This window comes from Lepidochelys kempii, chromosome 3 (assembly GCF_965140265.1).
Source record: "Lepidochelys kempii isolate rLepKem1 chromosome 3, rLepKem1.hap2, whole genome shotgun sequence".
NCBI lineage: Eukaryota > Metazoa > Chordata > Testudines > Cheloniidae > Lepidochelys > Lepidochelys kempii.
In genome coordinates, this window is record NC_133258.1 from 163,781,939 (window position 1) to 163,803,773 (window position 21,835).

The window sequence follows — 21,835 nt, forward strand, 5'->3', positions numbered from 1 at the left end:
TAAGAACATCCTTCTCAGGGGCCAATTTTTCCCAAACCCTTGAACATTGGAGACCCTGGAGCAATGATCTGAGCCCTGATTTGATCTCTGTGAGGAAAAAAAGTTGCCAGAATCTCTCAACTTTAAGAAAAGCTGTTTTTATTTTGGAGGATGTATCTCAGGAACCTCTTGGTCAAGTGGCCCCAAATTCATACCACTAACAAAAAAGTCTATGCCCCCATGAGACACACCAAATTTCAAGGCAATCTAAATTTCAAGGAAAGTAACCATGTAAATTGTAGAGCACTCAGTCAAGCTTTCAAGAGAAAGCTGGTCTTAACCTTAACTGTAGGTGAGCTGTCCCTCTTCTGTAATACTACATTGTAGAGCGTTCTATTTCAAGATGTAAATGGGTTTCAAGCACAAATGAATAAAGTCTCACAACAGCTTTCTGAAGTAGTTTCCTTATGTCTAGTTTACAGGAAACTGAGGCAAAGAAAGGTTATGAGACTCCACTAGAGTTATACAGGAAGTCTGTGGTGGAGCTGGGAGCTGAGCCCAGATTGTCTGATTCACAGTCCTGTGCTTTAACCACTAGCTCGTCCTTCAGCCAACCTTCCCCTATTCGTTTGTGTGTGTGACTATATCAAACTCTTAAAATCCCACACGTTTCATTAAGCTAGAACTCAATGCTTCAGCAAAAGTGGATTTGGCAGGTGCCAAGTACTGTATAATATGCAGGCCCTGTGATGGTCAGTATGTCCAAATGGAATCCACTGTAAATGCAGTCATGACTTTGATAGTGAAGGAATGAAACATAGAAATCCATAATAGTAATGTGTTCCACCTAGAGGTTTATTATTAAGACAAAAAGAAGCAATATTGAATTAAAAAAGGAGCAGTATTTGGGGCCAGCTCTTAAATCCAGAGGTGACCAAACCTGTTGCCATGCAGTTGACCCAGATTCTAGGCCTTGGCTGGTCTGCTGCTTGAGATCACTGCTAAAATAATATTCTGAGAGTGTAGGGGTGGGAAGAAATGAACGCTTCTGTGTCACACACTGGTTGGTATCGATAACCTTCAGAAAGATAGCCACATCAAGTACTGGTCAACGAGAAGGAGAGTTGCCATGACACAGCATATTCAAGGTAGATCATGGAAAAGTAACGGGCTGAGGAGATGGAGGGGCAGATTTCCCAAAATAACCGCATTTAAGTGGCTAACAGTTTCAGGTCTTACTCCAGGTTGCACATCCTTAGCAAACCTTGCACAACCAAGTTCTGCCTGTGCACACACCTGCACAAGTATTGTTTTAGAGGATTCACAGCAATATGTGCTTCAATATTGGAAGCCTGGGTCGAACTCTTTGTGGGCCTTCCTCAGGTAAAGCTCCCATTGACTTCAAGGGCATGGATTCAGGAGTGCAAGATAAGGCCCAAATATACTTTCATCATCAAAGCAGTTTTACAGTGCACTGAGAAATGCATAACAAAACATTATCATTCGTTAATTGTGTGTTACAATAGCATCCACTCAGATCAGGGTCCCGCTGTGTTAGGCACTGAGCAAACACCCATGTATCCCTAAGAGGTGACAGTCTGAATTAAGTAGATATAAAGAACTAATGGAGTGGGAATGGGAAGGCCAAGGGCAATAGTTAAAGGAACATGTGGTTACACAGACTAGCTATGAGCACAGTTATGATTCTTTTTGAAGCATATAAATAAGTGAGATAGTTATGACCACCTGCATTGACATTATCAGTTGCAAATTTACTGAAAACGTAGTGGCAGGGATGGATCTTGATGTTTAATTTGAAGAAGGAGAAGGTGGTGACATTACAAATTAGCTGGGGCAGGGTGTCCAGGCATTAAGGGAGGGAGGCTTGGAAGAAAACACAAAAATGCTTCGGAAGAAGATAACACAACTGGAGAAGAGATAACATTTGTATCTTACCCGCTCTGTGATCATAGTGAATTTGGCTGTTAAATTCTCTGTATAATTAAAGCAGATAAGAGGATTCATACATTTTGTCACAAATTGATATGATCTTTTTCATCTGTGATCTGAATAAGATTGCTCTGTAGTTTTTAATTTAGCAGATTAAGAAGTACAATTAAAATATCATGAAAAAGATTCTAATCTTAACCTTTTTCTGCTTTTCCCTGCCTAGTTGATCACCAGGGCTGGTTTATGTAACAATTACCTCCGCTACTGTAAATTTGTTCTAGTTCGTGGACTGAAGTGTTAATAAATACCTTACAATATTCCAGAGGGAAAAGCTTTCCATCTAATTAATAAAACTTGGAAGAATACCCAGGACACTGAACCATATCTTTCTTATTAGTATTGGCTCCTACAAAAGAGAATCCCTGACTCTCAACACATTAGTAAATGTCATACTCCTTGGTTGCATGGAGACCTCTTGAAAAACTGTTGATTTGCTGTAGGAAAGAAAGAATCACCGTAAGAAACAGTTCAGTTGGGGAATACCAAGTGCACAAACGCAGAGTAAAACATGGCATGCATAACAGCAGCTACAGATTTTTGCAGCATTAAATGAATCTTAACAGAGAAGACATACAATTATGCACCATTTCCTTTCTGGTTTTTTGACTGGATGTACAGTAATGTTTTTCCCTAAACCAATGTATATTCTTATAACAGGTTGTCTTTAAAATACTTAACAGAAGCTTTCCTGTTCATGTAATCTAAAACAGATTTCTTAGAAACATCTTATGCTAGCGTACCATCTGCATGAGAATGTTCTAAATTTGAAAACTGAATGGCTCACATGAAAAAGGAAAAAGATACAAAAGCAATATTGAAAATCTGATCAAAATATATGCTATTGGTTCCATTTTGTTTGCTTTAATCCATATATGGGAATGATAAACTTCTCATTGTTTCAATGTGCTGGAGGAAGTTGTACCTCAACCAATATACAGTAAGCCATGAATTAATTGCCTGAATATGTGTCATGCAGAAATTTCTTGTCCTCATTTAAAAACTGTAGTTGAATTCTCACATTATGGAATACACATGTACGTACAATTACTAATTGGACAGTTACCAAAGTACATAAAAATTCAAGCAATTCTTTTGTAAAACAAGAAGCACTGGATAAGATATACAGGTTTTATCCAATTTTTAATGTCATTTAGTTTTTTTATATTTTATTAGGCTGTTATTGCATGTTCATTGGTATTACCTTTCCTGATAGAACTGAGAATCCCAGCCTCTTTGGGGCTACATCCTTCTTGAAGTTTCTCCCCTGAAAAATGCTCCTGCTGAGCATATTTGTATTTGCTTTTCATCCTAGTGGTGTGAGTGATTGGGTGGGAAGATGAAAAGAAACAAAGCTAAGGGGCTCTTGCATGAGGCTGATGCTAATTTGGCTAAGTACAAGTCAACTGGCTGGGAAATGGTGAGTGGAGTTTTGATAGTTTTTATCAGTCTACATCAAACCTTCCCAATCCTATATAGCCCTATGTTTCAGCTAAAGCAGTCAGCTGAATTTTGGTACCTTTTAACAGTTTAAGGCAGCGATTTAAATCCTATACAGGGATCAGAGTCTGTAAGTGTCTCTATAGTCTAGTGTTTTAGATGTTCTAGTATGCTGTATATGTTTAACGTTTATGCTGGGTTTTTCCCTTTCTTTTTGTCCATTGAGAATGTTTACAATGCTTCCTAATACAGTACAGGAATAGATCAATTCACACCATGTACAGTGAATACTGTCCACACATACACTTTCAATAAAGCATGTTAACAGCACACCCCGGTCCTTAATAGACCATATATCAAGGATTGCCAACATTTATGCTGGAAGGAACCAGAATCACACATCTCATCCCTTCCCTGAACTTGCAGACCTGCTGACTAGTGACCCTCTGTGACTATGGAGATATCTCTCAGACTTAAGATGTTTGATTATACTATTCTGTTGTCCTTATAATTCAGACCGATTATCTTTCAAAAAACCACTTTGTAATGAAACAGGCCAAGAAGGCAAAATTACCGAGAAGATCCCTGCTAATCTCAGTAGCTTTCAGAGTGCCATGAGTTTGCTTAATAAAGCAAAGTACACACACACACACACACGTGTGTGTGTGTGTGTGCACTTTTATGTGTGAGTAATACAGATTTCTCACCCCATTTTCTTTCTACGGAAGTAGCCTCAAGCCTCAAAGTGTGGTTTATCCATCCCTGACAGTCAACATAATCCATGATTTTAGGGACCTATACAGACAGTGAAAGTCCAGATGCTGTGATATTGAAACTCTCTAGCTGATGTCCATCTCCCCAACACCTATTTTTTTTAAACTCAGTCTAATTTCTGGGGCCATCATTTCTTCCATTTTTAGGAACATGGGAATTGCCAGACTGGATCAGACAGTTTTTGTAGTCCAGTATCCTGTCTCCAACAGTGTCAATACCCAATGCTCCAGAGTGAGGTGCAAGATCCCCACAGTAGGCAGATGTGTGATAATCTATCTCCATGAAGATCTCATCCTAATCTTAGAGATTAGTTTAAACTCTGAAGCACAAGGTCTTTATTGCTTAGAAATAGACAAGTGTGTGTGTACATATATCTATATATATATGGAGAGAGAGAGCTTTAACTGTTACAACTCTGAACATTATTGTTCTCTATATCAGAGTCCAATCTCCCTTTAAATCTTGTTAAATTCTTGGTCTCTGTGACATCCTGTGGCACGGAGTTCCTCAGCCTCATTATGCATTGAATGAAGAAGTTGTTCTTCTTTTCAATTTTGAATTTGGTACCTTCCATTTTTATTGAATGTCACCTACTTCTGATGCTGTGAGGCAGGGAGAACAGAAACTCCTGATCTGCCTTCTCTGTATCATCTCTTTTTTATCCTTTTATCCATGCTTCCTCTTTTTAATCTCCTTTCTAAAGTAAAAATCCCATTTTTTCCATCTGTCTTTGTAGGAGAGTTTTTCCATGTATCTAATCATTCTTGTCGCCTTTCTCTTAAAAAGCTATTGCAGCTTTAGAGTGACCAGTATTTTGCCTACAATATTCCAAATGAGGGAATACCGTTGATGTTTTTAGAGCAGAGGTTCTCACACTTGTTGGCAGACCCCTTTTCAAATTCAGCATTAACCATAGACTCCCAATTGAGAAAATGATTGACCAAAGTATATGCGTACATCACATAAACACGTACTGTTAGTAATATTTTTAAGAAAAAGAGTAGAAGAGTACTTACAGATATCAGTGAGATAGGTGTGTCTGCTTTCAAGGACATCCTGCCTGCCTGCCTTTGTTCTGGCACGTTCTTTCCTTTTAACCATGAATATGGCCCAAGCTCCAGGACTACTCGTTGAATGGTAGCGGGTACTATAGAAGGAATGTAATTGGTCATGGTGATGTTTCCAAACTTGTGCATAGACTCCATCATGGTCGGGCAGAAACACTGCAGCCTAGCTTTTTTTCTCCCTAGAGAGTAGCCAAACAGACAGCACTTACCATCCTGCCAGCCTAGAGTGACCAGATGTCCCGATTTTACAGGGACAGTCCCGATTTTGGGGTCTTTTTCTTATATAGGCTCCTATTACCCCCCACTCCATCCCCGTCCCAATTTTTCACACTTGCTGTCTGGTCATCCTATGCCAGCCATAAAATAATTCCATTCCCATCACCTCCATAAAATGCCTAGATTATAGTGACCCAAGGACCAAAGTCAACCAGGGTCCTTTTTACAAAAGCAGGTAATGCTGATAACTAAGCCTGTTACCTGTTCCTTCAACTTTCACTTTAGTTTTTACTCTCAAATTGAGGAACAAAGTCATTGATACCAGGGACCAGCTTGCTTCCTTCCTAAATTGTGCCAGGGAGATCTCAGGGACCGGCACCGGTCCATGGACCAGTCATTGAGAAACACTGATCCAGGAGGATGTTGCATGAGGTTAAGTTTCCTCACCTCATCTTCATTACTGCCTACAGTGAAAGGCTAATATCTAACTAAATCTCATAACATATATTCAGAATGTCACTTTTATGCAGGTAAAAATTAATTTATATTTGCTTTTCTTGATAGAAGAATTGAACTGAATACATTTTGAAATATATAAGATGAAGAGAAGGAGAACAGAAGGCTATAATTTACGAACTTGTTGACTTGAAATTCTCTCATCTGGGGTGTGTTAATTTGCCCATTTAAATTCCTTTCTTCAAACTCTACAGAAGATTAATGCAGCATCTTCCTTTCCTCAGAAAAATGCCCGCAGCCCCCCCGTAACCTATCTACTATTATTTGATTATTTTCTAAAACAGTGAGGCTTTCAACAAAGGTTTTACATCTTTAAGAAATCAAACGAACTCCAAATTGAATAAGAGAGAGAGAGCCACAGAAGGTTGCCTTCATGCAAGCAGCCAGCTTTCCCAAGTGTCTCATCCTCTCCCCTCTGTCATCCTGAGGCAATGTGCCTGCATTTGTGTGTAGATTTATAGTTTATCTTTATCTATGGCTTCATCTGTAGGTAGCTATTATAGCCGCCTTGCCTGGATATTGTTTGGGCCTGATAGATCTGTCTGTAGTTCATCAAAGGGGAGCTGAGTGGCTAAAAGCCATTGGGTCCAGCTGAGGATGAAATACGAGCCATCAGCCTTGGTAATGGCTGTAAAATTTCATAATTACACGGCCTTTATTACATTGCATAATGATCCTGAAGCAGTATGGAACAATTAATTAAGATTTTCAACCGTGGCTCTTTCAGAAATTAAAAGGTGCTAGTGGCTGAGAAATGGGGAAGTGTCTTGTCCTAAAAGCATTAGGGATGCTTAAGAAGTACTTCCTGGGTACTTAAAGAAAAAGAAAGAAAGAAGAAGAAGAAAAGGAAGATCAACTAGTTAGGCAACTAATATCAGGGTCACGTTTCTGTATTTCACTGTTACATTTTAATGTCAAACCTATCTCTAAAACTCTTAAAAATAGACACCATCACCAAGATTTTCTTTTTCCTTTTTATAAAAATTCTGTTTTTCTTTTTTAACCATTTGTCACATTCATAGATGTTCAGCTCTCCATGCCTTTAAATAAATAGATTCCATGACACATGAGGGCTAGTTAGCTGCATACTATCGTGTATTGACCAAGTATTTTCTTTTATGTACTTTCCCATATCTGGGTGCATTGAAATTCTTTCAAGATCTTTACAATTTGACAGACATCCCCGAGGAAGTCTTTTCTTTTAAAAACTCTTTTCATATTTGTTTCCTTTCTGTTCTTCTTTGTGCATGCAGCAAGTCAGATTTAATATATGTATATTTTTTCATAATCTTGACCTCAGACCTGCTAAGGAGTAATTAGATTTGGTAAGGTGCTTCAAGAGTAACTCAATAGCCTCTGATGTAAATACTGAAGGACAGAAGGAAAGAAAAAAAAAATATCTATCTTAAAAAGAGGGAGAGAGAGAGAGACATGCACGCAACCTGTTGTGATCAGTTTCTGGCAACAATTCCAAAGACCAGCATATTGCAGTCCAGATGAGGCAGCGTTCATTGGGCTAATTGTAATAAAGTTAATGAAAAGATAGCAAAAATAAACCCAGCATTCTTTGTGGCCAGTCAAAACTTTTGTGAGCTCATTTGATAGGAAGGAAACTCCTTTTTTAAGAAGTGCCAGTAGTTTCCCTTTTTTCCCCCTCAAACTATGTTGATTTATACAAAACTGTCAGATATTTGCCCACTTTGGGTATCGTTGTTTTAAACTAACCAGTCATCATGTAATGTCTTACCTTTCTGAATATTTCAGGTGAGGCTAAGGTTTCCGTTGGGCATCTCTAATAATAAACTTTCCCCAGAAAATTTGGAAGGAGTACGTGTTTCAAAAAGGAGCTGGCTGCTTGGAATAAATTCTCTTGTTGAGTCATTTATTCCCTTAATAGGAATTTTCTGATCTGCTGTCATTCTTGTTCACACACTGGGTGTCACTGCCTCTAAAACACTTGTCATTCTTTAATGGAAACAAAATAGTCATTGCAGTCAGAGCCGCAATGTCATTCCACTACCCCTTGCTGCGTCGGCAATAGTGAAAATGACAGAGCGGCTCTCAGTAGGGGTAATTAAAATGTAAATATTGATATTTTATTATTTGAAATTACTTTCCAGTGCGGCATTTAATATCTCTCCATCTGTGCGGCTCTGTTTAGCGGTCACTTTAGTGTAGCTCTGGGATGCCAAGCAGCGGCTTGATCCCCGTTATGTCAAAATGCTTGTTGCTGCTTAATTTTGATATCTAATTAAGTGGAAAAGTACAGTCCACACTGTAATCCATGGCATCTTAACCAGCTGCTTGGGTATATTTAGAATTAATCTCCACTATGGAATCATCCTAATGTATGCAATTAAGAATCTGCTGATGGCTAATTAGGTGTATTAGAATCAGACAGCTTTTTTCTTTCTTTACTATTTGGACTGTTTCAGGCTTAAGACACTCTGCCTCCAGAAGTTGTCTTAAGGGTACATATACACTCAGCTAGGGCAAGTGAACCCTCTACATTCATACAGGAAAGGTACCAATCTTCCTCTTTCTCTCCTTCCCTCCTGAATCCCCTGAGAGCAGGGCAAATGCAAATATTATCTGAAACATTCAGTGTCACCATGACATTAAGGAAAGAAACTAACCAGTAGAAGGAAGTAAAAACCCGCTCAGGAAAAGATATGAGGCAGAAAGCGTATAACACAATGCTCTGATGTGACTTTTTTTGTAAGGGGGAGCGAGGGGTACATTCATCAGAGATTTTTACAGCCCTGATAAGTTTTTATTTCTGTAAACTGAATGGAAAGCTTTTCACACATAGCTGTCACAGCACAGGCAGGCTTAATTTATGTACATTGATTGCATTGTAAGCATAGCCATTGCTGTATGCTAATACATTCCAACACTGGCTTCATATTAACCAGATTGGGCGATTCCTGGAAATTTGACTTTGCCAGATGGAAAGATGGAGGGACCAGGGATTGCCACTGTTCTCAATGAGGAAATGACTGGTTGCTTCCCTGGAGAAGTGAAAGCCAGACGGTAATGACCTAACACTACTTGAGCCAAAGAGCACTCAAAGTAGACCCAGTAGAGTTTATCGATAAACCGTGGCTCATATTATGCATATACAAAGCCCCCTCCCCTTCTAACATTTATAATCCAATTTTGAAAGTGAATGAAAAAGCAAACAAACAAAAAACCACTACGAAATTCAGAGCAAAGGCTTTTCATGCCATCTTCAATTCAGTCTGTTTTGCCCAGTCTTTGCAGCACATATGAAGTCCCGTGACCCCTAATTATTTTCAGACCCTGAAATATCTGCAAGTCTGTGTAAATCTAGGAAGGCTTAAGAAGCTTTAATTCTGAATATTCTAGTTTTGTTGGCTGTCTGTTGAGTTTGGAACCATTGTGATGCTAACTGAGGCAATACAAATGTCTCCAGGAGATGACTTTTGTTGTTCTTGTTTTGTCACTTTCTTCAATTTTTTTTCTCTTCACATTCTTTTTAGGAAAATTTAGGAAGGTCTGTTTGTTGGGAGTCAGCATTACTCAGTCTCCGTGCTCGTTCAACACATGCTGAGACTAGGAGCAAGGGAGCCCAGTTGTCTGGCTAACCCGAAAGAAGGACAGGAGACATGTGACATGGGTTTAATTAGGCCACAACTTTATTATTAGATGTCTGGGACTACCCGACAGATAAAACTGTACAGTGCAGGTAACCCCTTGTTTATTCCGTAATTACCGGGTGGGGGGGGCTTTTAACAGCTCCCCCTCTTTTTCCATCCAGGTCCCTCCAGCAAATTTATTGCCAGGACCGTGCCATACCTGGGGGGCTTCCACCAGCTCCCCCTCTTTTCCCTTCAGGTCTCTCCAGCAAATCCATTGCTGGGACCTTACCATCTACCCCCCCTCATAGGAGGGTTAAGGTGAGCTATAAGAATGGGGGTTGGCTCCCTCATAGGCGTACCAATCATACGAGTCCCGAACCGCCCCCCATTCGTTCCTTTAATGAACACCTTTTTAAGTCCTCTTCTAAGCCATTTATCTGGTCACTGTATACCTTTCCTATGGAGTACCTGCACTGAACATCCACCACAAGGAGGTGCCAGCAATTATCTTGGTTACCTCCTCCCTCCCCCCAAAAAATTTAGGAAGGCCTATTTGTAGGGAGCCAGAATTACTCAGTCTCCATGCTCATTCAACACATGCTGAGACTGTGAGCAAGGGAGGCAGCTCTGGTGCTGGTTTGTGTGTATCTGTTTTTTCATTATATCAGAATGGCAACATCAGAACTTCTGCAATCTTAATGGAAGTGTGTGAGTTACTCCCATTATCTGAGGATATATGATATGATCCCTTGCCCATTGTCACACCAATGTGTACTTAGATAGTCCTGAATCAGTGGGACCTGTGTGGGTGTGCAGTTTAATTCGGGCTAGTTGAAAACCATATAAAATGTTTCGTTAAATCGTGGTGGGAAGTGCATACACAGTAATGGCTTTTCCATGTTAAACAAATTGCCCATTTTATGGGCTAAATTTTCAAAGAGGTTTCAACCTAGCTTCTAATTTTGCACCTGCATTTTTGCGTCTACAATCATGTGTAGGCACAAATGATGCAACGTTAATATCTACATGATTTGCAGACACAAATGACATTTGCACCTGCAAATCTCTTAGTAACATGCCTGAATTCTACTACTTGCATCCACAACTCACTGAGGGAAAATGAGTGCAAAATTAGAGTCTGTGTTTGAAATTTTGGGCCTTTTTATGTAGTAGACTCACCCAAACCAAACTATCAGCATCATAAATCTAGACCTAATCCTTTCCCTCTTTCGTGCAAATGCCTCAGCCTGAAGGTTAACAAGTTCAGGCTGTCTTGGACTATTTAGAGAAGCAAATTCCACTGAAAATGTTCTGTCCCTGGTTCACACCTGTTCATATCTAGAAACTGATATGCTAGTAGGAGCACATAAACTGATCTCAGCTGGAGCAGCTTTACACAGATGAAGAGACACTCTTTCAGGTAGCTGGGAGCCAACCATGTTTAAAGATCATGAGTTGAAAACCTGCAAATTTTAGCTTTAAACAAACAAATCAGATTGTACATACTGGTGTACTTAAAAACAAAACAACTATACCCAGGACTCTTTACGTTAGGATTGCTCTCCCTTCAGGTTACCTATAACTATAGTGGGCCACATTGTACTACTCACCTGAATGTTAGAGCCCTTCCATTGGCAATATCTCAAAGTTAAAATCAACAGCGTAGAAAGGTAGCACAAAAGTGTTTTCATATACCATCCTGCAAGTAAGAAGGAAAAATAATCCCTTTCTTCTTTACAGTTATTTTTTCCCTTGTTCTCATAGCACCCAGTGATGAATCAAAATGTATGTCTTGGACCCGATTCTTGTTTCACTTTATGCTAGTATAAATCGGGGATAACCCTATTTGGAAGCTGTAGTGTGCCAGTGGTGAAATCAGTGTGAGAGGAGAGTCAGGCTCTTTAATTGTTTAAACCTGCTTTTTTCTTAATTTTTTGAGATCAGAATACTAGGACAGCATGGTGTGAAATTACAGGGGAGGAAAATAAAGAGTCCAACTCTGCAAGCTTTCTGTCTGTGGAACCCCCACTAAAGGGAGTGCCACACATAGAGGGCTTACCAAATCTGTCCCCAGGCAACTCTGGCTAACTTGTTACATCTGACTTGTCACATTGCTGAATGTTAGCAACAGAAAAGGCTAATATGGAATCTGATAAAAGGTTCCTTTCTGTGACACCTTCAAGTTGCTATTATGCTGTTTGTCTTAAAGAAAAACTTGCAAGAATTAGTACTGTAACTGGAAATAGCAAAAAACTAAAAGATATATAGACATGGACACCTTTCTTTTCTTTCTGGGACATACATCTGATTTAAATAACTACATGCTTGTGAACTACAATAAGTTACATGAGGATTGCAGCCTTCTGTGTGGAAAAAAATTACAAACTGAAATTGTTCCTCTTTAGAATTATTATGTAATGTTTGATAGAGAGTAGAAGACAAAACTGAAATATTTCTAACTGGCATTTAAATTACATTAACACCTTCTTGTACAGTATGAGTGAAAGGTCACGCTAGACAAGAAGCATCTTCACTGTTTGTAAATGTCTAATTTGCTGCTTTTAAATTGCTGTGAACCTCACTTACTTAGTCCTGCTGAATGAATCCAGTGTTGCAAATACTTCTGACAAGTGAATATTTGCTTAGTGAGAATCCATTGTTCTTAATGGATTGAGATGGACACGCAGTGTGAATGCATTTTTATTGCCAATCCATCTATCTGCTGTTGTTTCAGTGAGATGAAAGTGTTGTGATAAAAGCCCAAGGTTTCTCAATCTGCTGTTTGGCACTTGCCATCCTATCAGTAGGGTTTACTCAACAGTGCTCATGGTCAGCATTTTTCTGTGTTATAAAATAAAATAAATTAATATTTTATAAGAACTTACATAAACAGATAAAATATAGATGTATATTCAAATAAGAAATGGAAAAATGAACAGGGCTGGCTCAAGACAACATTAGACTCTGAAGATACATGGGAACCCTTCTTAGGGGACTCAAATTGGCCCCCAGATACCCTGGTTGTAAAAATCTATCTATCTGGTGTCCTTGCCACTATGGCAAAACTAGCAAATGGCAATCAGAACTCTTAGTGCAGACAGTATAACTTCCAAACTGTGTGATGAGGTGGAAGGTGTTGTCAGACAAGGATCTGAGTTTACAGAGGCCAAAACCAGTTCTTACCTTAGCACACATATTTTCCCCATTATATTCATGAGGAAGAGGCTCAATTTATCCTCTGTAGCAAAGCATCAATTGGACAAACTGACCATCTTTTCTTAGTTTTGTGCAAAAGTCATGGGGCCAAACGCAAGTGAGAGAAAACTGGTCCATAATGCTACAAACTAATCCCTAAATATACAATGTTACTATGACATTTCAAATTTGTCCAGAAAGGCAGGATAAGGTCTGTCTTTATGCATGTGTATTTGGTCTTGACTTACAGTTTTGACATGTTTGTGCTCTTAGCTTTATCTGATATTTACCACATGAAAATATTCAGTTGTCAGACTCCATCTTGCTGTGGCACCATGTGTTTGTCCAAGGGTTTGTCTTGGAGACTGCCATGAAGCAAACGGCTGCGACAGATATTTTCAAGTTGAGGAGCCACCATGTACTGTTGGGACCCAAATTCAATGCTGGTGTGATGAGATTTAAATCTTTGGAAGTCAGTGGAGTTGTACTAACCTGCCAGGAGACAAACTGGGGCCACAATCTATAAAATATAGGTGGTGACTACATGGTATCAGAGTGAAAGTACTGCAGCTGCATTTGGTGATCTGCTTAATGGCCAAAATGTTTATAGGGTTTGGTATTCCTCTGACTATAATGAGGTAAATTTGTGCTTTTAAAAATGGGATTACATGAATTGGGCTGGGATTATGCGATTCAGGAGCCTGGAAGTCAAGGGAGTATTTACTCTAAAGGAGAATACTATTAATGCTTCCTGCTCTCCCTGGGATTTCCACAATGGGAAGAGAAGAGCTTTAAATTGGAGTCAGTGCTACCTAGGCGCCTTTCCCCAGCTGCCCTAGTCATGTCTAAACAACCTCATGTGCCTATAGCAGAAATTTTGCTGCTAGAGTCCTCTGCCAAGGTTTACATCCCTGGGAGTCCCAGGGTGAATCTAGGCAAGTATTGAACGTATATGAAAAGGAGAGAGGACAATAGTCCTACAGTAACAAATCTGGAAACCTGTAAGGCCAGATTCTGATTTCAAAATGAAGTGGAGCTACTGCAGATTTACACTGGTGCAACAGACATAAAAAAATTGGCCCACTGTTGATTATTTGAATCCCATGCCAAGCACACTAGATAAAGTACTCTGCTTTGCAGGAAAAGAGAGAGAGAGAAATAAGCCATAGCATTTAAAACTTTGGTTTTGTTCTTTCAGCCCATGGTGAATATGCATCATTTTTGAAATGAGGAATTGCAGGGGAAGCGCCAGTACACACAAAACATTTAGAAGGAAGTTAATCTATCAAAATTAAGTATAAATAATTTAAAAATCCAAACTCTGATATTTCAACTGTGGAAATATATTGAATTTGCAACATATTAGTCATTGTAAAGCACAGCTTTGATTATAAAAAATGTAAATGAAGATATTTGAAGTATAATACCATTGGAAACTAGAGGAATATTTTGCTCATAGACTCAACAAACATGGGAAAAAATGATGAAGTAAATGGGGCCAGATTATCAATAAACATCAGTAACTTCCAGATTTGTCAATTCTTTTGATATCCAATAAAAAAAAATTCCTGGTTTATAAACAAATACTATTGATGTAATAAATCTAGTTTAATATGAAGGAAAAGAAGCAAGTGTTCAAGAAGGAGTAGCCTGGGTTAGGCATCAAATGCTTAATGCTGAAAATAATAGCAGGGATAACTGTAGACACTCTTTTTGTAAAATAGTTCTCAGAGTGCTACAGATCTTGCTTTGGCACTTGACCATCTGCAGCTGCTTCACTCTAGCCTCTAGTGAGTTAGTGTCCACAAAGTCCATCTTAATGAAGCAGAGGAAAGGGTCTTCAGGAATATAAAAGATTTACCCTGCTTAGCATGGTGCTGTGTGTGATGTGAAATAGAAAACAAGTGGTACATGTGCCGATATTTGAAGAGAGCAATGGATTAAATAGCCCCATTTAAAAGACTGCTAAATCTGTATGTAACCATGGCTTAGAACTCCTAATACTGTGGATAGTATAGTTCAGCTTCTTGTTAGTGGAAGGACACATAAGAAAAACGCCAAGGCCTTTGTTACCTATTTATTCCTCGCTTCCTCTAAGCACTGGGTTTATTGGTATGTGAAAGGAAAAATCAAGCATATGCTAAGTTGCTCAATCAACCTTCTCTCAATGCACACTTAGTGATCGCAGTGAATCATTATGGCATAATTACAGTTTGAGTGTGATATACTGTGTGTTGAAAAGTTGCTATTTTTAGAGGAGAAACATTACAATTCCCCCTCCCAAAACAAAATTGTAACCAGCAAATCAATGCCATTGCTAACTGATATTATGAGACACCCTGTAGATTTACAATGCTTGCACTCAGCTATATAAAAATGGCACTGAAAACAATGCCGAGCAGGGGTTAAATTCATATGCCTGCACTGCAGCCTATTTCTGTCAACATTCAGCTCAGGAAATAAACATTTATACTTTCTGAACTGAAAGTGTATTTTTGAAGACTAGCCGTCAGATATTTTTTGCCCTTCACACTTTCAAATGTTTAGCCTTTTTTGTAAGTTGACTGCAAAGTGCATCAGTTTGCCAGGCAAAATAAAAAAAATCTTGACAAGTGCCCATGGCATCATTGTCAAGCACATGAACGTCTAGTAGAAGATGGCAGGAGGGTTGGCACAAAACATGCTTCCTTCAGGCTTATTACCTCAGGGGTACCTGACTCTTGAGAAGCTTTTCAATCCTTCCAAATTATGTTATTCCAAACTGTCATCTGGTTTATTTGGAGCACACTGTATTGAAGATAAACATGCTATTTAACTGCAGGTCAAGGTACAGAGTCATTCTGCTAGCAAATGTCTGAGATACATTAAATGGCACTAACTCGGGGAAGGAGATGAAGAGAGATCAAAGTTGTCACGAGTATGCACGGAATGATCCAAGCTGGGAAGGAGGGAGGGAAAGTACCACAATATAAGTGCATTTTAAAAAGCCATAATACAGCTGAACATTTTAAACTATGACCTGTCAAACACCAGGGATTAAAGATCCATGCAACGCACTACATAAAGTTCAGCAACACAACCATAATGCAACCTCTTATATCTATTTGAAAAGAATTCACTATTGTGAGCTAGAAACCTGTACCTAGTCCAGATAGCTTGACATGTGTTTATACATAGTTTGGGGATTTCTTTTTAAATAATTACATTTTAAATAGAAAATAGTCACTTGTCAGAAAACAGGGTAAATATTTTTTCAAGATAGGACAAATTATTATTTGGATTATGAGTTTAGCTTAGTATTGCTAACACTTCATATATCTATTTATTGTGACTTTAGTTAGTAACACTGGTTCTGTTACTACATCTGGATATTAGGTATAATTAAAATATATTTTTCATCAAAAATGTGCCTATATTTGCAAATAGAAGGCCAAATTTTGGAACTTCTGCTCAAAAGTTAGAACAAATTTTGGTCCTGATTGACTCATTGAAGTAGGAGTTGGAACATAAATAGAGTGTTCATGTGGGTAAGGTTTGTAGGGTCAGGACCAGAGTTCAATGAGATAAAGGAATAGGGGTCTCAACAATTTTAAAAAGATCTCATTATGTAAACACGTATCCCTTCTTAATCCCTTCATTTACTGTGATATGCTGAATGTCCAGTGACAGGAAAATTGTATTGTACTATAGGCATGCCTTATGCCTTCCAAATATTCTGGCAAAAAAACAAAAACAAAAAACCACTCTGTAGGCTAGGTACTACAAGATTCAACTTTACATTCCTGTGAAGGGTTGTACCTAAGAGTTAAAATAGGTTTTCACTGAGCAGACTTTCAAGTAAAAGTTGCTTTTAACAGAGAAGGAAATGACCGTGCATATTTGTTTTATTAGTAAAGAGTAGAATTTTGTGATTTATATTTGTCAGTTTCTTTATGACATAATAATTTGTGTTGATTTTTAAACATTTCATGTGAAAAATCTTAGCATCTGTAATACATCTGCAGAAGATGCATTCTTCATAAGTACTGCACAGTACATCACAGGCAGTATCCTCATTTTTTTCATAGAGGTTGTATGTGGTTCCCTTTGATTATGGCACACGATAAATGTGGTATCGAAACGTGCTGTAATTTGTGAAAACTCTTGTACAAAAGTAGATAAGTAAATAAAAGAAGGAAGTTGAGAGCTTTGAGAAAAATAGAAAGGAGGTGAATTGCAAGTTAAACTTTTTTAAATCAAAACTGATTGTATTGCTTTTTGCTTAATTAAACCCCTCAGAAGTGTGTGAAACATTGTTATGGCTGAAAAATTGTTAATTTGTAAATCACAGGGACAAAGGGGCTCTACTGCAACTTTAAAGTTTCCATGCACGTAAATGTCAATAGAGTGCCTTCTCCATCATCAGCACTAAATTCACATTGATGCCTCTTTTCTTCTCCGTATTGATCCTTCCATGAGAACGTAGATTTGTATCTGTTAATTAATGCGTCCTGAAACAGCGTTTGTATTAATCAGGCAGATAAGAAAAATTGGATGCCTGCACCCTCATGACAACCGTAAAAGTGCTGGCCCTGATAAAATCGTGGATGGACCTCAATAAAAAAGTTCCTCCTTCCACTCAATAAACTAATCATCCTGCTTTTAATTATTCGGCAGAAAGATGTGTGGAGATTGGAGAATGTGTAAATCTATTTACTAACAGCAGTGTCTGGAAGGGAGAATAGGGCTGTCACAGGACGGTGCTGCAGGCTACATTCTCTGTCCATCTGCTACTGCAGAAAAACTGGTTCTTGAGAGGAGGGAAAGGAACAGAAACATGAAAGCTAATTGAAAGCATACATTCCTCCTTATGACTTTTCAGATGATTATTTCCTTTCCCTTTCCATCTTATTTATTTTAATCACAGATACGTTATTCTCCTTTTTTACCTCTTCAAGGTTCTTCTTGTTTGCTTACTTTTTGTTGGATTTGTTTTGAAGGCAGGGAACTACAGTTCTATCACGGGGCACAAAAGACTGTATGAGAAAATGAAAACCAGAGAGAGAGAGCGAGAGCAGCCAGTTTTGTGTTTCCGTTTTTATGGATTCTTGCTGCTTTAGATGGATTAATAAAAAAACATAGTAGGTTTGTTGCTAATATGTAGCGGACGCCTGTGTAAATTCGCCGGTTTATGCTATATTCTTACTGGAATGTAAATCCGACTTTCAAAACAGGAGGGAAATGTATTTAAGTAGAGTCAAATGACAAAAAGACTGTTCTTGCAGCAGGAACCCTGTCAAAGAACATGTAAGCAGTTCCATAAACAAGTACATGGAAGCTTCAGACATGTCCTAAGACCCCCTTAAGAAAAGCTTGACTAATCCCCTTTGATGATTTTATTAAGTACTTGTGGTTGATGGTGCCAACTGGCAAACTAGTACATTTCACCAACAGGCCAGGAAATCATTTCCTCTCCCATATTGTTCTGTAGCTCCTAATGTGATTGGGGATATTAGCAGTTTGATATAATAAATGAACAGCTACCGTAAACAAGAAGTTGAAAAGGTAAGGCAGTAAAGATTTTTGCCCTTAGTGATCCTATTAGGAAAGAGAGCAGGACAAAAAAAGAAGGCAAAACTTAAATTCATTAAGAGACATTATTAAATTTTCTCTCTCCCTCTCAGAAATGATGGTGTGATTGCTATTCACTTGGCACTTTAATGTGCCATCCTGTTATTTCAGCAACCGTAGTAGAGGCAGAAGCCATTACAGAAGTAATTAGCGTCTTTTCTGAAGAGGATAGGCCTTACTTCTCTTTCTGCTGAGGTTGAAGTTCAAAGCGCTCTTTGCTCATTGTGATAATCACCTTAATTCTATTAAGGCATAAAATCTTTCCTCTTAAAAAAGTTTTTTTTGAAAACATGCTCCTTGGTTTAAAGGGGGCCTCTGAAGACATTAGTTCATTCTCCTTACAGCGGTGATGAACAGAACTAAGCTTCTGCTAATAAAAGCGCTTTGAACCTAAGTTTTTTATTCTCTAACTTGTTAGATGCCATCAGATCAGAGCCTCATAGCATTAGATTTTAGAATGTTTCTACTGAGAAGAAAAAGTGCAAGCCATTTTATGTTGTCGTTATACCTCCTCAGAATTAATACATCTACAGAAAATGCATACAAATTCAGGCTTGCTTCTAACTTTTACCTTGATTAGAAACCCTTTAATTTTATGCTGATTGATCTTGCAGAGGGGGAGAGTGGAATCCATATATATCGATTCATAACTTACATAAAAACAAAACAAAAAGGGAAAGTTGGAATGCAGAGTTATGGTGCATTTGAACCTAGTTAATATTTTTCCCCTGCCCCTTTTTTGCTGTTTAGGATTCTCCACTTTGTCTCTGGCTGACCAGATGAGCCTTCTGCAGAGTGCTTGGATGGAGATTTTGATCCTGGGCGTAGTGTACCGATCACTTTCTTTTGAGGATGAGCTTGTCTATGCTGAAGATTATATTATGGATGAAGACCAGTCCAAATTAGCAGGCCTTCTTGACCTCAACAATGCCATCCTGCAGCTGGTAAAGAAATACAAGAGCATGAAGTTGGAGAAAGAAGAGTTTGTCACCCTCAAAGCTATAGCGCTTGCTAATTCAGGTTGGCAGTTTGTCATGATGGTTGCTACATTTTTTTTCATGTCACTTTTTTCCTTCCCATATGTCTTCTGCATGGTTGTTCTAAAGAATGTTTAGGAATAAGTAATTCTTAATCGGACCTTCAGTTTTTGTGGCTATTATATGGAAAGGCTATAAACAAGGTAGTTCAAATTAAGGAAGTTCTTTATAGTTTTAAGTCATTGTGGAACATATTCCTAATGCAGTAAAGAATAATACACTGGATAATTTGGAAGGTATTACACAAGCAGAGATCCTTTCAAATGAATATAGACGTTATTCTACTAAATCCATTTCATAATCCAGATAAGACTAATCATTTCACTTAAACTGAATAGAATGGATGGATGCATGACTATATGCATTATATGATTTCCTTGAATACAGCTATTAAATGTATTGGTATGGTGAACCCAGAGTTGGTTGCAGGGGGGGAAATCTCTGTTTCATCTTAGGGCTACACTTTACCATATGAATCCTCTATTATTATGGTAAAGTTTCACTAAAAGATATTACCTGTGCAGAAGGGGTTAAGAATTGCAGAAAGTATTTTTTTCTCTAAATTTGAATGTAAAAGTGCTGAAGCAGTGAACAGTGTCTGATAAGTAAAAATCGTTTGTGCTTTGTTGTTTTTCCTTTTGTCTCTCCCTAATGCTTTATTATGGTCTTAAGTCCCTTTTATCATTTGCATAAAGTTCAGGATAGATCCCTCTTTAATGACGTGCCGATCATTAGATACCTGTGTGTCAATAACGTGCTCTGATGCTATGTACCATTGACAGTCACACCGTGCCCCTCCATCTGCTTTTGTTTTGACCCTATCTTTGAACTTTATCTTGGTTGCTGGCCAGTAGTTTTCCCTTTAATTACAAGAAGGAAACTGTCAATAAAATCTGTTAAATGGGATGCAATGAGTGGCTTGAATGGGCGGACGGCTATTTGTTCAAATTCTGCAGCATTCAAGGTATTGACAGTTTGTTTTCTGGGGCCATATGTGACGATCAATCTCAGGCTGGGCTCAGCCGCGCTGAAAAATGAAAAACCAGATTGCTTTTGCTTACTTGTGGATGACGCCTTGTGATTTGGCGCGGTCCTAGTGAGATGAGACCTTCTGCCCAAATTGCCCCCCTGAGAGTCAGGACGCGTGACTGTTTTTAGAAATAATTTTTTAATTGATTTTGTAATTAACAGTTCATCTACTATATTGATGCATGAATCCTCAGATTGATAGGAGGGAAATTGTTTTCAACAATGAAGTTGTACTTTCCTATTTGTCTTTGTAATGGTATTTAGCATTTTCCATTTTTAATCGGAAATATAATTCAAAAAATGCAAAACCAAAACACCATTTGTTTCTTTGTAAAATATCCTCCATCCCCTTATTGAATCTTCATCATTTGTATGTGTCCTTTTTATTTAACCTACACAGAATGGTTCTGGTGTGCCATTCAATGATCAAAGTCTCTTTTTGTTTGGAAGATGATTTATTTTAGAGCAAGCTGAAGATAGAGGTCAAAACACTTCACAGCTATAGGAAAGGTATCCCCCAAGATTTTATTCCAGGTGCAGAACACCAAAGTTATGCTCATGTAGGGGTCTAAATTGAGAAGTTTTATTATTTTATTTATTTTTGCTATTTTATAATTCTAAGCCTGTTTGATTAAGAAACAATTCTATAGGTTATTCAATAAAAAAGGCATGATGGATAGCTGCGTAAGATAGCATCAAAAACGTGTAGTTATACATGCTACATATAGTGGACCAAATTCATCTGTAGCTTATGTTACTGCAATTCCCATCAACTTCAATGGGAATTACATCCAGGATAATGTGAATAAATATAGTGCAGTGTATTAAAATTCAAGGCAAGTTTAAATTAAATCATTTCCTCCCCATATTTTAATAAAATTATATGGTGACTTGAAACTAAACTATTGTGAAAAGGATTTAAAATGCATATCAGCCACCTAACACCAACTTGGCTTTGTGTAAACAGGGTATTTATATTGTTAGCACTAGACATTTTAGTTACTAAGGACCAAACTGTTGATCCTACACGCTCTTTAGCACATGAGTAGTCCCACTGAAGTTTTTACTTAAGCAAAACCCACATTGACGTAAGCAGGAGTTTTATCTGAGCAGGAATTCAGGATTGGATTCTTCGAGTATAATTTTCTGGAAAAGGTCAGACCAACCTCTAAGTTTTAGTAGGTTGCACATGCAACTCAGGTAGTTAGATGTCAAACTTCTACCAATTACTATCTCACTAATTTGTAGGTGTGAATTATACTTACAAAATTACAAGTCATTACAGAAAATCAAACCCTTAGTGTTTCGATTGCAAATTCTACTAAAAGTACAGTATAAGCTTTTTCCTAGACAAAACAGAGTA

General features: G+C 38.1%; 1 protein-coding gene across 14 annotated transcripts in view; it reads left to right on the plus strand.

Moving 5' to 3' along the window:
• The window catches only part of ESRRG (estrogen related receptor gamma), a 486,133-nt gene that overhangs the window by 449,350 nt on the left and 14,948 nt on the right, over positions 1–21,835 (plus strand). For all 14 annotated transcript variants that reach the window (XM_073338899.1, XM_073338902.1, XM_073338898.1 and 11 more), the window contains one exon: positions 19,157–19,426. In XM_073338899.1, coding sequence (XP_073195000.1) covers positions 19,157–19,426 — 270 coding nt within the window. The remainder of the gene's footprint in view (positions 1–19,156; positions 19,427–21,835) is intronic.